Source organism: Stegostoma tigrinum, chromosome 38, assembly GCF_030684315.1.
Source record: "Stegostoma tigrinum isolate sSteTig4 chromosome 38, sSteTig4.hap1, whole genome shotgun sequence".
Taxonomy (NCBI): domain Eukaryota; kingdom Metazoa; phylum Chordata; class Chondrichthyes; order Orectolobiformes; family Stegostomatidae; genus Stegostoma; species Stegostoma tigrinum.
The window spans coordinates 23,048,635-23,066,240 of record NC_081391.1 but is presented as its reverse complement, the minus strand read 5'-3'; the positions used below and the strand labels follow the sequence as shown (position 1 = coordinate 23,066,240).

Genomic DNA, 17,606 nt, shown 5'->3' with positions numbered 1-17,606 from the left:
TGAGGCAAAGGAGCCAACGATTGTTGGGGCAGAGGAGAATGAGGGATTCAAAACTTAAACAGGCTCGAGGGGTTGAATGGGCCACTTTCGCTCCTTATTTGTAATTTGTATGGCTCTCAAAAGGCTCTGTCTTTGCTCTGTGGGTTCTCAGTCGAAGGATTGTGGGATTAATCCCCATTTCAGGATCTTAAGTGCGTATGATTCATGTTTTCCTGGATTGAACTTTAACCTCCAGTCAAAAGCCCCCAGAAAACTACATCTGGTCATTGCTGTATTGATTAAACAATATATAGTATTTGTTCAGGGATGTACATGTCACTGACCTCCCCAGCTTTTATTGCTCAACACTGGCTGACCTGGAGAAAGTGGTGGTAGGTTCCATTCTTAATGCACTGCAGTCCCTCGGCTGTGGGGACACTTCCCAACAGCTCTGTTAGGAAATGAGTTGTCGGCTGATGGCTTGTGGAATCATTCTGTGCACAGATCAGCTGTGCCGCTCCTTATATTACAAAATGTGGAGGTGCCGGTGTTGGGCTGCACTGAACACGCAGAAAGTCACACAACACCAGGGTCATAATCCAACAGGTTTGTTTGAAATCACAAGCTTTCAAAACACTGTCCCAAGTGACTACGCCTGACGAAGGAGCAGCGCTTTGAAAGCTTGTGATTTCAAATAAACCTGTTGGACTATAACCTGGTGTCGCGCGACTTATGACACCAGTCTGAAACCAGCACCTCCACATCATGATGGTATCGAATGGTGAAGCAGGCTTGAAGGGCTGAATGGCCTATTCCAGTTCCTAGTTTCTATGTTTCCATGTACAGGGCTCCTATCATAGAATCCCTACAGTGTGGAAGCAGACCCTTCAGCCCAACCAGTCCACACTGACTCTCAGAGCATCCCACCCACAGCCATCCGTCTATAACCCAACTAAATTTGTCAGCAAATTTGAATTCTCTGTTTTAAAATGAAGGTTATAAAACCGGTCTCAGTCAAATGTGCTGGTTCAGTTTGGCCATATGCTGTAAATGTATGATACCGGCCTAACCAACATGTGCAAAACATCTCCCACAAACGGCAAAAGCTCAATGCCCAAGCCCCAGCCCCTCCTCCAACAACAATACAGAAACGGGCTAGTTTCTCTCATTTCTCGGATTTTTCAGCTGTGCCTAAATGTGTCAGTGAGACAAGTGTTTGCATTTCTTCCTAAAGTAAGTTGCACTCGGTTTCTCTCCCCGCTGTAGCTGCCAAAACGTTTGCTGTCTGGACTTGGGCAGCTGCTGCGCATGAAGCGGCCGCGGGGAGGCAGTGCGGGGCCGTTCTCTGCCCAATGCTTGTTGAAGGGACGAGCTGACTGTTATATGTATGTGTGTGAGTGTGTGTGTGTGTGAGAGAGAGAGACTGAGGAACGCGGAAAGAGCAGACTTTGCAGTTTGAGTCTCACTCCCCTACGCCTGCCACTTCCTACAATCCCACTCTCATTAACTGCACCCCATCATTTTCCAGGAGCGAGACGAGGAGGAGGAGACTGTATAAAAATATTTATGATATAAGTAACTGTTGTTGTCCTGGAACAGGGGTCCCAGAGACAGGGCTGGCTACAAAGGGTACTGCTAGCAAGGCAAGTTTTCGCTGGAGAAAGGACTGTCCTGTTCGATTTAAGCATTGTTTCCAGCGCGTTTATTATGCCAACTGAGAAAGAACGAATTTTCAGAGCACTTAAAGACTTAGTGCAAAAACCTGGGAATGGGATCTGTGCTGACTGCCAACTGTCAGGTATGTTCTGACCAGTCTCTCTCTGTACTGGCTACCTTGGAAAGTTTCTGCGTGTGTGTGTGTGTGTGTGTGTGTTCTAGGGCAACAGGTCATCGCTGACTATTAAAACAGATCTGTTCTCCCCTGCAACTTTACTGATTTTATTGATCATCTAGTTGTGTAATGAACTGGGGGGAAGTTGGTTGACTTCAACCGAGAGGCTCGTGAAGGGCTCAGGAGGAGAAATTGCAGAATTGTTCTACCGCGGAAGCAGGCCATTCAGCCCACCTTGCCTGAACTGGCTCCTGGAGTATATTGACTGCCAGACTTGTGCCTTTTTGCCTCTTAAACCCCTGCTGATTGTTTCAAACTAAATAATCATCTAATTCCCTCTCGAATGTCTCAGTTGAACCAGGATCCACATTCTGAGGAAGGATCACCAGACCCAAAACGTTAACTCTGATTCCTGTCCACAGATCCTGCCAGACCTGCTGAGCTTTTCCAGCCATTTCTATTTTGGTTTCTGATTTACAGCCTCCTTAGTTCTATCAGGTTTCAATTGAACCAGCCACCACCCCTACATCCAGGCAGCGAAACCCAATCTGAGGCCGCTCGCTGTCTCGTACATCGTTTTCTCACTCGTGCACGCCTCAAATTTGCTTCTTTTGCAAAGCACTTTAAATCTGTGGGCCTTCTGGTTTTCAATTAGTTTACAGTCAGAGAATTGCTGATGGCTGCATCACAGCACATCAAGTTCCATGTGTGGAACTGAACAATGCCACTATAACACCAGGGGAGTGCTGCATCGTCAGAGGCTCAGTATCTGCACCAGGCCCCACTTTCCTCTCTCGGGTGTCTGTAAAAGATTTCTAGAGCGCATGACTCAATGACAGGTAGAGCACTTCTTTCCAATTGCCTGAGGTAATATTTATCCTTCAACCAGCATTACCCCTGGGTCCAGTTTTATGTTCATTCACAGGATGTGGGTGGTACTGGATAGGCCAGCAGTTAATGCCCAAAGGGTGGTTAAGAGTTGGCCACATTACTGGGGGGGTCTGGATCCACATGTTAACCAGACTGGGTAAACGTGGCAGATTTCCTGTCATTAGTTAACCACACCGGTTTTTTTTTATTTGACAAGTAGATACGAGGTTTCCATTATATTACCTTTTACTTCATTCCAGATTTTTTTTGTTGTTTTATTGCATTCAAATTTCACTACCTATCCTGGTGGGATTCAGACCCATCTGTCTGGGATATTAAACTAAGGTCCTGCATTACTAATCTACTGAAATTGTCACTACACTACTGTCCCAGCCGCTGCTGGGTGTGGGATCTTGCAGTGCACAGGTCAGTGCTGCATGTGGGATCTTGCAGTACGCAGATCATTGCTGGGTGTGGGATCTTGCAGTGCACAGGTCATTGCTGGATGTGGGATCTTGCAGTGCATGGTCATTGCTGGATGTGGGATCTTGCAGTGCACAAGTCGTTGTTGCATGTGGAATCTTGCAGTGCATGGCCATTGCTGGGTATGGGATCTTGCAGTGCATGGTCATTGCTGCGTGTGGGAACTTGCAATGCACAGGTCATTACCGCGTGTGGGATCTAGCAGCGCACAGATCATCGCTGCGTGTGGGAACTTGCAGTGCACAAGTCGTTATTGCATGTGGGATCTTGCAGTGCATGGTCATTGCTGCATGTGGGATCTTGCAATGCACAGGTCATTGCCGCGTGTGGGATCTGGCAGCACACAGATCATCCAGCCTGCCCCACCATCCAATACGATCCTGGCTAATCGAACACTTCAAGGACCTTTGCCCTCCCCAACCCCATAAAGCTGTACACTACTGGCAATCTGAAACATATGGGCAACTGGAGGGGTGGCACGGTGGCTCAGTGATTAGCACTGCAGCCTCACAGCACCAGGGACCCAGGTTTGATTCCAGCCTCGGGCGACTGTGTGGAGTTTGCACATTCTCCCCGTGTCTGCGTGGGTTTCCTCCAGGTGCTCCAGTTTCCTCCCACAGTCCAAAGATGTGCAGGCTAGGTGGATTAGCCATGCTAAATTGCCCGTAGTGTTCAGGGGTGTGTGGGTTGCAGGGGGATGGGTCTGGGTGGGATGCTCCAAGGGTCAGTGTGGACTTGCTGGGCCAAAGGGCCTGTTTCCATATTGTAAGTAATCTAAAAAAACGTATTCCCTCAAACCCCTTGTATATTTAAAACTCTTCCATCGAATCTGCTCTGAACCTTCTCTTCTACACAGAGAGCAAGCCTAGCGTCTTCGGTCACGTTGTCCAGAGCTAGGGCTTACAGATATAGGAACAAGAGGGGGCCATTCAGCCCCTCAGGCCTGTTGCATCATTCCATGAGATGATGGCTTCTCTGAAGCCTAACTCCATATACCTGCCTTTGGCATATATCTTTGCTTAAAGAGTTATCTACTTCAGATTTAAAGTTAACAACTGAAGAAAGCTTAAAGCTACAGATAGCCTGGGAAAGAGCAAAAAACTCCTTTCTGTTACCTCCTGGACTCAGTTCCCTTCAAGAGAGACAGAGAGAGACTGCAGAGAATGAGAGGCTAGAAAATAGCAGAAACTCTGAACAAGTACTTTGTGTCCATCACTGCAATAGAAGTCTCTAAAAGCATCCTAAAAGGGGGCAATCAGGAGGCAAACATAGGAGAAATCTTTAAACCGTCACCAACGCGAGAGAAAATGTTCTGACAGCAGACCTGTTCTCCGGTCTTGATAACCCACAGCCTTGGGTCACTATCGGAATGGCTGCCCAGAAATACCGGACCCAGTGGGTGTAACTTTACAAAATTTTAGATTCCAGAATGTTCCAGCAGTGTGGAAACAGCAAGTGAAACGTGACTATTTTTTAAATTCGCTTGTGGAACATGGGCTTGGCTGGCTGGGCCTGCATTAATCACACAGCTCTAGCTGCCTTTGAAATGAGTAGATGGCTGGGTCATTTCAGCGGTCAACCATATTGCTGTGGGTCTGGAGTCACATGTAAGCCAGACCAGAGAAGGTTCCTAAAGAGTACTAGTGAACCAGATGGGTTTTTCCGACAATTGGCAATGAATTGCAGATTATTAATGCATTAAAATTCCACCATCTGCAATGGCAGGATTCAAACCCAGGAGAAAGGAGGAAGACAGAAATCAGGAGTCCAACAGTTAGTATGAGGAAGATTCTAAAATCCTTTGTGAAGCAGGAAATATCAGGAAGTTTAGAAAATCATCGCACAGCCAGGCAGAGTCAACATCTCTTTTGTGGAGGAGAAATTATGTTGTGAAATTTGATTGCTTTCTCAGGAAAGGCTGGACAGGCTGGGTCTGTATCCTCTGGGGTTTAGAAGAGTTTAGACTTAAGTGGAACTTTTAAGATCCTGAAGGGAGTTGACCAGGTGTATGTTGAAAGATGTTTCCTCTTGTGGAAGAATCTAGGATTTAGTGGTCATTGCTCAAAAATAAGGAGGTGCCCACTTGAGACACAGATGAGGAAGTTTTTTTTGTCTCAGAGTGTTATGAATCTTTGGAATTCCCTTTGTCAAAAGACAATATATGCAAAATATTTAAATATCTTTAAGACAACAGGAGATAGATTCTTGATTACAAAGTGGATGTAAGATTATTGTGGAATATGCAGGAGCTACAGGGAGAGGCTGAATAGGCTGGAGCTATTCCCTGGAGCATCGAAAGCTGAAGGGGTGACCTTATAGAGGTTTATAAAATCATGGGGGGCATGGATAAGGTGAATAGTCAAGGTCTTTTCCCCAGGGCAGGGGAGTCCAAAACTAGAGGGGCATAGGTGTAAGGCGAGATGGGAAAGATGTAAAAGGACCCAAGGGGCAACTTTTTCATGCAGAGGGTGGTGTGTGTATGGAACGAGCTGCCAGAGGAAGATGTTGGAGGCTGGTGCAGTTACAACATTTAAAAGGTATCTGGATGGGTACATGAATAGGAAGGGTTTAGAGGGATATGGGCCAAATGCTGGCAAATGAGACTAGATTGATTTAGGATATCTGGTCAGCATGAACAAGTTGGGCCAAATGGTCTGTTTCCATGCTGTGCATTTCTAAGACTCTATGAACGTAGAGTTGAGGTTACAAATGAGATCAGCCATGACCTTATTGAATGGGGGAGCAAATTTGACAAAATATGAGGAAATGAGAGGTTGTCCCATGTGGAGACACAGATACTGTCAACATGGAGAGGGGTTAGAGAAAAGAATAGCATCCCTGCAGAGTGGAAGCAGGCCATTCAGCCCCTTGAGTCCACTCTGAAGACCATCCCACCGATACCCGTCCCATCGCTATAGCCCTGCACCCGCCTTGGCTAGCCTGCACGCCCCTGGACACTGTGGGGCAATTTAGCACGGCCAATCCAGCCTAATCTTTGAGCTGTGGGAGGAAACCCGCGCAGACACTGGGGGGAGGACATGCAAACTCCACACAGACAGTCAACCGATGATGGGGTCAAACCCGGGCCCCTGGCACCGTGAGGCAGCAGTGCTAACCGCTGAGCCACCATGCCATCCATAAAAATAAGGCTGTACAGAGGGATCTGGTGCCTCTTTAATGAAAGACAGATGTTGTTGTGTAAGGACAGCAAGTCATTAAGAAGACAAACGGAATTTACATTGTTATTCGGGGGGGGCTGAAATAGAAAAGTGGCAATGTCTTGTTGCAGCTGTATCTGGTTTTGGTGAGACCACACCTAGAGAGCTGTGTAAAGTTTTGGTTATCTCATGAAAGAGAATTCTCCTGGCAAGGGAAGACATTCAGAGAGAGTGTTCACTCAGCTGAGTCCTAGGAAGGAGGGTTCTTTTGAAGAAAGGTTGACCACATTTTACTGATACACATTGGAGCTGAGAAGGTTGATGGGGGATCTACCTAAAACAAATTAAACTTTTAAAGGGCATCCTGACAAATATATGAACAGGATGGCAGTAGAGGGTATGGTCCCTGGAAGGGTAGGGGGTTCTAGTTGTGACGGGCAGTATGTCGGTACAGGCATGGAGGGCCGAAGGACCTGTTCCTGTGCTCTAATTTTCTTTTCTTTGTTCTTTGTTCTTATATATGGGTCTGAGGGGCAAAAGCAAAAACACAAATTGCTGGAAAGACTCAGCAAGTCTGGCAGCATCTGTGGAGAGAAATCAGAGTTAACGTATCAGTGGACCCGAAATGTGAACTCTGCTTTCTCTCCACAAATGCTGCCAGACCTGCTGAGTTTTAACAAAACTTTCAGTTTTTGTTTCTGATTTTTTAGCATCCACAGTTCTTCTAATTTTTATTTTGATTCTGAGGGAACTTGATCAGGTAGGTATGGTATTTTGATTTTGAGGGAGCTTGATCAGGTAGGTATGGAGCAGGTGTTTTGTCTTGTAAAGGAGTTCAGAATCCTGGTTTTAATAGAATGGGTTGCCATTTAAAACAGCAATGAGGATGAATGTGTTCTCTCAGAGAGACATTAATTAATCTTTGGAATTCTTTACCCAAAGAAGTGCAAAGGATGAGTCATTGAATATATTCATGCCTGAGATCAATAAGTTCCTGAATCACAGAGCATCAGATATTCAAGGAAGCTGACAGCAAAATATATTTTTGGCCAAAACAGCTCAGCATTGGATGATGGGATAGCAGGGTGGGTTCAAAGAGCTGAATAGCCTACTTCTGCTTCTTTTATTTGGCTCTGACATTCAATTTCAAAAGTCCCCATCTTAGTTTTCTAAGGTCCCTGTGGCTTTGCCCCTCCATATCTCTGGCACCCCCTCCAGCCCTACATAGCTTCATAGATGACTGCAATCTCTAACTCTCCCCTCCAGGCTGAATGAGCACACGCGGGAGAACTTGTTATGTTCGGTCAGACAATAATGACTTGCATTCATTGTAGCAATAACCCAGCCTAAAACTGATGCTAAGACGCAGAAGGACATATGAGACCATGTGACTCAAGGCTTGGGCAGATGCTTGGAATGAAAGAGCACCTTAAAGGAACCAGGAGAGGGTTCGGGAGAAAGTGCCAGATTTTACAACCATGTGAAGGGAATAAAATGGGGAGATGAGGAAGAGGCTCGGATATCAGGGGATCAAGGCTCAGCTCATTGCAAACTTCGGAAGGATGTCTGTTTCTTTCTGGATGTGAGCAGGGATCTCAGGTCCAACTGTACAAATTCTCTGGATGGCATTTTTTTAGCTTTTTTTTCTCAAGCCCATTGGCTTCGGTGTAAAATTCTCCAATGCAACCAGTAAATGTTGAGAACACAGTTGGATTCACTTGGTGTATTAAGATATATCCTGTGGTAACATAGAGTTTTTGTTGACACAGCTGAAGCTGGGGTTACCACTGATGTCACATATTTTGTCTCTGGATGTAATATGAGGATGAAAGTAACTCTATATTGATTCCGCTGATGTACAGTCACTAGTTTAACTCCACAGGAACAGAAATAGACCATTCAGCCCATCAGGTCTGCTCCATCATTCAAAGAGATCACAGATGATTTGATAATCCTCAACCCCACTTTTCTTGACTTATCCTCATAATGCTTGATTCCCTTACTGATTAGAAATCTATCAACGTATCTCAGCCTTGAATATACTTAATGACCCAGCCATGCCATCCCTCTGTGGTAAAGAATTACACAGACTCACTACCTTCTGAGAGAAGAAATTCCTCCCCATCTCTGTGTTTAATGGATAACCCTTTTACCCTGAGATAATGCCCTCTGGACGTAGACTCTCAAAAAGGGAAACAATCTTTCTGCATCCACTTTGTCAAGTCCGCTCAGATTCTTGTGTGTTTCATTAAGGTCACCTCTCATTCTGCTAAACTCCAAGTCAGTCCTAACCTATTCAGCCCCTTCCTCGTGAGAAAGTGTCTCCACACCCAGGATGGGCCTGGGAAACCTTTCCTGGACTATCTCTGATGCTGGTATATCAGTTATGAAGAAGGCTCACTGGATCTGAAATGTTAACTCTGCTTTCTCTCTGCAGATGCTGACATTTTCCAGCATTTCTGCTTTGAGATCCATAGAATGATTCAGTCATACAGCATGGAAACAGACCGTTCAGTCCAACCTGTCAGTGCCGACCAGATATTCTAAATTAATCCAGTCCCATTTGCCAGCATTTGGCCCGTATCCCTCTAATTTCTTCTTATTCATGTATTTATCCAGATGCCTTTTAAATGTTGTAATTGTACCAGCCTCCACCACTTTGCCTGATTTAACCTCTGGACTACTAACCCTATAATGTTACCACTGTGTCAGCATCAGCCCTCTACAAATGTTGTAAGCGTACTGACCTCGCTAACCTAATTCTCTTAATGCCCTTCAGGGTGATGCCTGGGAGGATGGTAGTTTAGGGACCTGGTAATCCAGAGACTTGGAATCATGTTTTGGGGACAAAGCCTGAAATTGCTAGAAAAGTTCAGCAGGTCTGGCAGCATCTGCAGATCTATCGGTTTTCAGTGCTTTAGGGACACGGGTTCAAATCAAATGATGGAACGGATTAGATGGGTCGAATGGTCTAATTCTGCTTCCATGTCTTACGGTCTAAATCCCAACCTGACAGCTAAAGGGGAATCAGACTCACTGAATGAATCTGGAATATAAATCTAATCTCGATGATGGGGGACATGTAAGTGTTGTTGACTTTCGAGGAAACCCACCTGGTTCACTTATGTCTCTCTGGGAAGAAAAGCTGCCAACCTCACCTGGTCTGGTCTAATGTGACTCCAGATCCACAGCAATGTGTTTGACTCTCAGAAACAAGCCTCTTAGTTCAAGGGGCAATTAGAGACGGGCAACAAATTCTGACTTTTCCAGTGATGCCCACGGTTTTTAAAAAGCATTCCTTTGCTCAAAGGGTCGTGAGAATCTGAAAGCCTCTCACACGCACCCCACGTCTCCCACTCAAATCTCCAGCAATGCAGTGTTGAGGTTAGGAATGGTAACTGTCGGAGTGTTAAAGGTTGTAGAGCCAGGGGATAATGTGCAACAGACACAGAGAAAATCAGAAAGTCTGGGAGCATCATCTGTGGAGACAGCAACAGTTAATGAGTGGTACAGTGGCTCAGTGGTTAGCACTGTTGCCTCACAGCGCCAGGGACCCGGGTTTGATTCCATCCTCAGGTGACTGTCTGTGTGGAGTTTGCACATTCTCCCCGTGTCTGTGTGGGCTCCAGTTTCCTCCCACAGTCCAGGTTAGGTGGATTGGCCATGCTAAATTGTCCATAATGTTTAGGGATGTGTAGATTATGTGTGTTACAGGGTATGGGCTTGTTGGGCTGACACTGTAGGGATTCTACGATCTTAACATTTCAGGTCACTAGAACTTCAGAACTGTTTCTCTCCTCACAGGCACTGATGGTTCAGTATTCTCCGACACCACCTCCTACCGCCCTCCGACACCACCTCCTACAGCCCCCTCGATCATGACCCCACACCCGAGCACCAAACCATCATCTCCAACACCATTCATGACCTCATCACCACAGGACACCTCCCACCCACAGCCTCCCACCTCATTGTTCTCAACCCCGCACGGCCCGTTTCTATCTCCTTCCCAAAATCCACAAACCTGCCTGCCCTGGTCGACCCATCGTCTCAGCCTGCTCCTGCCCCACCGAACTCATTTCCACCTATCTGGACTCCATTTTCTCCCCTTTGGTCCAGGAACTCCCTACCTACGTCCGTGACACCACCCACGCCCTTCACCTCCTCCAGGACTTCCAATTCCCTGGCCCCCAACACCTCATCTTCACCATGGATGTCCAGTACCTATACACCTGCATTCCGCATGCAGATGGCCTCAAGGCCCTCCGCTTCTTCCTGTCCCGCAGGCCCAACCAGTCCCCCTCCACCGACACCCTCATCCGCCTAGCCGAACTCGTCCTCACCCTCAACAACTTCTCTTTTGACTCCTCCCACTTCCTACAGACTAAGGGGGTGGCCAGGGGCACCCGCATGGGCCCCAGCTATGCCTGCCTCTTTGTAGGTTACGTGGAACAGTCCCTCTTCCACAACTACACAGGCCCCAAACCCCACCTCTTCCTCCAGTACATTGATGACTGTATCGGCGCCACCTCTTGCTCCCCAGAGGAGCTCGAACAGTTCATCCACTTCACCAACACCTTCCACCCCAACCTTCAGTTCACCTGGGCCATCTCCAGCACATCCCTCACCTTCCTGGACCTCTCAGTCTCCATCACAGGCAACCAGCTTGTAACTGATGTCCATTTCAAGCCCACCGACTCCAACAGCTACCGAGAATACACCTCCTCCCACCCACCCTCCTGCAAAAATTCCATCCCCTATTCCCAATTCCTCCGCCTCCGCCGCATCTGCTCCCACGACAAGACATTCCACTCCCGCACATCCCAGATGTCCAAGTTCTTCGAAGACCGCAACTTTACCCCCACAGTGATCCAGAACGCCCTTGACCGCGTCTCCCGTATTTCCCGCAACACATCCCTCACACCCCACCCCCGCCACAACCGCCCCAAGAGGATCCCCCTCGTTCTCACACACCACCCCACCAACCTCTGGATACAACGCATCATCCTCCGACACTTCCGCCATCTACAATCCGACCCCACCACCCAAGACATTTTTCCATCCCCACCCCTGTCTGCTTTCCGGAGAGACCACTCTCTCCGTGACTCCCTTGTTCGCTCCACACTGCCCTCCAACCCCACCACACCCGGCACCTTCCCCTGCAACCGCAGGAAATGCTACACTTGCCCCCACACCTCCTTCCTCACCCCTATCCCAGGCCCCAAGATGACATTCCACATTAAGCAGAGGCTCACCCGCACATCTGCCAATGTGGTATACTGCATCCACTGTACCCGGTGTGGCTTTCTCTACATTGGGGAAACCAAGCGGAGGCTTGGGGACCGCTTTGCAGAACACCTCCGCTCAGTTCGCAACAAACAACTGCACCTCCCAGTCGCAAACCATTTCCACTCCCCCTCCCATTCTCTTGATGACATGTCCATCATGGGCCTCCTGCACTGCCACAATGATGCCACCCGAAGGTTGCAGGAACAGCAACTCATATTCCGCCTGGGAACCCTGCAGCCATATGGTATCAATGTGGACTTCACCAGTTTCAAAATCTCCCCTTCCCCCACTGCATCCCTAAACCAGCCCAGTTCATCCCCTCCCCCCACTGCACCACACAACCTGCCCAGATCTTCCCCTTCACCCACTGCATCCCAAAACCAGTCCAACCTGTCTCTGCCTCCCTAACCTGTTCTTCCTCTCACCCATCCCTTCCTCCCACCCCAAGCCGCACCCCCATCTACCTACTAACCTCACCCCACCTCCTTAACCTGTCCGTCTTCCCTGGACTGACCTATCCCCTCCCTACCTCCCCACCTATACTCTCTCCACCTATCTTCTTTTCTCTCCATCTTCGGTCCGCCTCCCCCTCTCTCCCTATTTATTCCAGAACCCTCACCCCATCTCCCTCTCTGATGAAGGGTCTAGGCCCGAAACGTCAGCTTTTGTGCTCCTGAGATGCTGCTGGGCCTGCTGTGTTCATCCAGCCTCACATTTTATTATCTTGGATTCTCCAGCATCTGCAGTTCCCATTATCTCTCTCTCCAGTATTCTCCGTACCTGTTTCAGATTTCCAGCATCTGCAGTATTTTTGCTGACAATGTGTAGTTCAAAGTCAGATACAACTGGGCTCCAGCCCAGGTGAATGGTTGAACAGACTTTGGGGGGCTGATTGGCCTCCTGCTGTCTCATACTTTCAGGCTGTCGGTGCTCCTCCTCTGTTCTCTGTCTCCAGTTTGGGCACAGTTCCACAAGCTGCTGTCTGCGCCCTGGTGCCTGTAAGTGTCTGATCAGCCAAGGTGGGGCTCATGTCCCGCAGGCAATTCTTTCATTTGGTGTTTTGATTAGTCACACCCCAGCTAAGTCTCACCCCACTGTTCACTTTACTCAGACTTTTAAAACAGGCAGGGACTGGAGAGCAATCAGGAGGTGGAGAGTTATTTTTCAATGTCTGAACTTCCTCACCCACAGCCCAGATCCCAGGTCAGAGGCCCTGGGATATTGCACTGAGGAATATTGGCCCATGACTGGGAGCAACTCCCCTGCTCATCTCTGAGTTAATATATGTATTTTTCCATCCATGTGGGAGGGTGGACTCATCTGAAGGATAGTGTCTCTGCCAGAGCTGCACTCCCCTCTCAGTGTGGGCAGTGGGACTGTCATGGAATCCCTACAGTGTGGGAGCAGAGCATTTGACCCATTCATTCCACACCTAACCTCTGAAGGGAATCCCACCCTGTCCCTGTATTCCCCATGGCTAACCCACCCAGCCTACACATCGCTGAACACTACAGGCAATTTAGCACGGCCGATCCACCCTAACCTGCACATCTTTGGACTGTGGGAGGAAATCGGAGCACCCGGAGGAAAACCGCGCAGACACAGGGAGAATGTGCAAACTCTGCACAGACAGTCACCCGATAGTGGGATCGAACCCAGGTCCCTGGAGCCATGAGGCAGCAGCGCTAACCACTGAGCCACTGTGTCAGTCTGGATTTTGGACTTCAGCCTCCGGAGTGGATCTTGTCTCCAAAGCCTCACAATCTGGCTGGAGAGGGTCAACCGCGCTGAGTCGTGCCTGACCGCGGGAGCAGAAGGTAACATAGTCAGGAAGAAGGAATGGGTCATGAATGTTCTCTGCCAACCTGCTTCTCAGCTGGTGGTGTCTACACATGCCTTCACCCACCTTGAGTTGGGTACCCACTTTAGCCCACTGCGCCCCAGCCACCCTCCGTGACCACTGTACTCAGATCCTGACCTCTCGAGCATCCATGAATTTTAATCATGAGCAACTCTGCTTTCAGTGCCCTGGGCCCCAAGCTTTGAAATCATCTCCATAAGCCTCTCCCCATACTACCCCCACCAACCGCCCCCCATACCTTTTCCTGAACAAAAATCAATCTCTTCAAGGAAAATTTTTGGCAGCTGTTCTGCTAATCTCATCATGTTGAGGTTTTTTTTGATATGGGAAAGAAACCAAAGAACTGCGGATACAATCCAAAGTTGCTGGAGAAACTCAGCAGTTCAGGCAGCATCTGTGGAGAGAGAAAGCAGGGCTAACATTTCAGGTCTGGTGACCCCTCTTCTTTTGAACCTGAAGCGCTAACTCTGTTTCTGTCCAAAGATGCCACCAGACTTGCTGAGTTTCTCCGGCACTTTCTGTTTTTGTTTAATATTGGCTCTGGTGAAATGCCTCGGGGTAGAGTGCTGCAGTAAAAGTGATCATTTAAATGCAAGTTGTTGTTGATTGTGGATTCGAAAAGCAAACAGGAATTTCGAGATAGTAAGAACTGCCGATGCTGGAGTCAGAGACAACACAGTGTGGAGCTGGAGGAACACAGCAGGCCAGGCAGCATCAGAGGAGCAGGAAAGCTGACGTCTTGGGTTGGGACCCTTCTCCAGAAATGAGGAGGGGGAATAGAGCTGGAAAATAAATAGAGAGAGGAGGGGTGGGGCTGGGAAAAGTAGGTGGGATGGTGATAGGTGAGTGCAGGTGGGGATTGGTCAGTGAGGTGGGAGGAGTGCATAGGTGGGAGAGAAGATAGACAGGTCGAGGAGGCAGGGATGAGAGGGAGGGCTGGTCAGGGGATGGGGTCGAGGGTGGGGAGATTGTGAAACTGGTAAAGTCCACATTGAGACCATCGGGCTGTAGGCTCCCAAGTGGAATATGAGGTGCTGCTCCTCCAGCTTCTGGGTGGCATGGTGGAGGCCTAGGATGGAGATGTCGCCCAGGGAGTGGGAGAGGGGAGTTGAAGTGGTTTGCAACTGGAAGGCGAACAGGTACTGTACAAAACAGCCTCTGAGCCTCCGCTCGGTCTCACCGATGTAGAGGAGGCATCGTCGGGAGCAGCAGATGCAGTAGACAGGAATGTAGTTTGGCAGTGGATCTACATCGCAGTTTACCACAGAAATGGAACCCGGGAAGGTGAAAGCTGATGAGGGCCCAGACACTCATTGAGATGTTGGTCCCTAATTGAGGTTGGAGGGAGTTGATGAGACTAGCGCGTCTCTATAAGGAAGTTTAAACCTGGCTCCCTGAAGTGCTGAGCGTGCTGTCACATTGCAGGAATCTTCTTGCTCCATTCAAACAGCTCAGTTCAGTGTCACTGTGCTGTGGTTTGCATAGTGAATCATCAGTGTCACCGACCAGAGTGCATCAGCAGTTATTTTGATCCCATCTCTCTGTCATTATGAGTGCACGGAATCAAAAACAAGCTTGTGTTTTGAAGTGAGTTTTTTGTTTGATTTTTCTCAATATCCCAAAGAGATTCATAGCCAGCGAACAACTTAATGAAACTATTCACCACCTTCCCCTCTAACAGCACCTTCCAAACCCTCAGCTTTTACTAGCTCTACAGGACAAGGGCACCAGATACATGGGAACATCACACCCCCCTCCCCCTGCACTTCCCCTCCAACCACTCACCATCTTGAATCAGAAATATATCGCCGTTCCTTCAGTGTCACTGGATCAAAATCCTGGAATTCCCTCCCTCAGGGTATTGTGGGTCAACCCACAGCACATGGACTGAAGCATTTCAAGTAGGCAGCTCACCCCCACCTTCTCCAGGGGCACTTTAATTTTATCTATTTGTGGTATACACAAATGCTGCCTGGGCCCAGCATTTATTACCCGTCCCTAGTTACCCCTTGAGAAGGTGGGGATGAGCTGCCTTCTTGAACCACTGCAGTCCATATGCTGTAGGTTGACCCACAATGCATTTAGGAGGGGGATTTCCAGGATTTTGACCCAGTGACATTGAAGGGACGGTGATATATTTCCAAGTCAGAATGGTGAGGGGCTTGGAGGGCAACTTGCAGGGGATGGTATTCCTAGGTATCTGCTGCCCTTGTCCTTCTAGACAGAAGTGGTCGTGAGTTTGGAAGGTGCTGTCTGAGGATCTTTGGTGAGTTTCTGCAGTGCATCTTGTAGATGGTACACACTGCTGTTACTGAGTGTCGGTGGGGGAGGGAGTGGATGTTTGTGGATGTGGTGCTAGTCAAGCGGCTGCTTTGTCCTGGATGGTATCGAGCTTCTTAAGTGTTGTTGGGGCTGCCCCCATCCAGGCAAGTGGGGAGTATCCCATCACACTCCTGACTTGTGCCTTGTAGATGGTGGACAGGCTTTGGGGAGGTGAGTTACTCACCACAAGAATCCTAGCCTCTGACCTTCTGTTGTAGCCACTGTGTTTATGTGGTGAATCTAGTTTGAGTTTCTAATCACTTATAATCCCCAGCACATTGATAGTGGAGGCAATTGAGGACAAGCAAGAAAAATCTGGCTTTGCCAGAGATAAAACCAAAAGATATAGGAACAGAAGTAAGCCATTCAGCCCAGAGTCAGCTCTACTATGCGATGGGATCATGTCTGATCCCCACTTTCCTGCCTTTGGATACTCGCCTGCACTTAATTTAATTCACTCACAACACACTCTTTCTTGTTACTTCACTTCTCAAACCTCTCTCTCTATACCTTACTCTTCAAACCTTGCTATCTCTCCGCGTATCAGCCCATGATCCCTCTTTGCTTTTCAAACTTTCTCTACGCTATCAGCCTGGACACACTCCCCCTTTCCACCCCCTTCCCTGATGAATGGACAGTGAGGTGAGGTATTTAAGGGCCTTCTATATCCTTAGCAAACTCTCATGTGTGACAGCAAACTGTACTCCACAATTATAGATAGAATTCTAATCCTTAACCCCAACACCACGGCTCGCCCAGACAGCTAACAGAACCGATCGCCCCTGTTGATACATTCCAAGTGAGCTGGTGAGATAGAAACTAAAGCACATTTCCTTTCTTTGGAGAGAGTTTATTGACTGATTCAATCTTACATTTCTCATTTCATACTTCATTGTCTCCCTATGTAAATGGGCTTAAAGAGAATTAAGACCAACCAGCTGATTCTCCTAACATCATCCTTAATAATGTTTCACCAGGCAATAACATGCAAACCCCCTACCACAACCCCCCACCTCTACCACTTGACCTTATGTCGATGCTTTAATAGAGTTGGCAAGGCTCTCGATGGAGTCTATTGTGATCAAAGATATGAATCTCGCCACCTTGGTTCAAGTCAGTAATGGATTATTCATAGAGTTATTGAGAAACACCTGCTCAAGGGCTCGAAGCGGCAACTGGCTAAATTCTGGGCAGGAACAAATAGGCCATTCATTAGGGAATACCCCAGTTTCCACACATGGGGCCGCACAGTGGCTTAGTGGTTAGCACTGCAGCCTCACAGCGCCAGGGACTCACGTTCAATTCCACTCCCGGCGACTGTCTGTGTGGAGTTTGCACATTCTCCCCCGTGTCTGCATGGGTTTCCTCTATGTGCTCCGGTTTCCTCCCTCAGTCCAAAGATGTGCAGGCTAGGTGGATCAGCCATGGGAAATTTCCTGTAATATCTGGGGATGTGTAGTTTAGGTGGATTAGCCATGGGAATTGCAGGGGTAGGGGGGTAAGTCTGGGTGAGATGCGGTTTGGACTGAATGGCCTTTTTCCACACTGTGGGGATTCTATGGATCTGTGAGTTTGATAACATGCAACTTACTTGTGTTGCATGTGAATATAGTTTTGTTACATTTAGTATCTGGACTCCGAAGAACTCCTGTGGCATTGTGGTAGCGTCCATACCTCTGAACCAAGCAGAGGGGATTCAAGTCCCACCAGATAATAACATCTCTGAGCATATTGATTAGGAAAATATATACCTGGCATCAGTCTAGTCTCTTTTTCAGTGTGATCACTATATTAGTTTATATAACAGTGCCCA

At 48.1% G+C, this 17,606-nt stretch overlaps 1 protein-coding gene across 1 annotated transcript in view; it reads left to right on the top strand.

Moving 5' to 3' along the window:
• The first annotated feature begins 1,408 nt into the window (after positions 1-1,408).
• The window catches only part of zgc:92360 (uncharacterized protein LOC436988 homolog), a 71,721-nt gene continuing 55,523 nt past the window's right edge, over positions 1,409-17,606 (top strand). Inside the window, exon 1 of the mRNA XM_048521266.2 lies at positions 1,409-1,777. Coding sequence (XP_048377223.1) covers positions 1,687-1,777 — 91 coding nt within the window. The 5' untranslated portion in view covers positions 1,409-1,686. The remainder of the gene's footprint in view (positions 1,778-17,606) is intronic.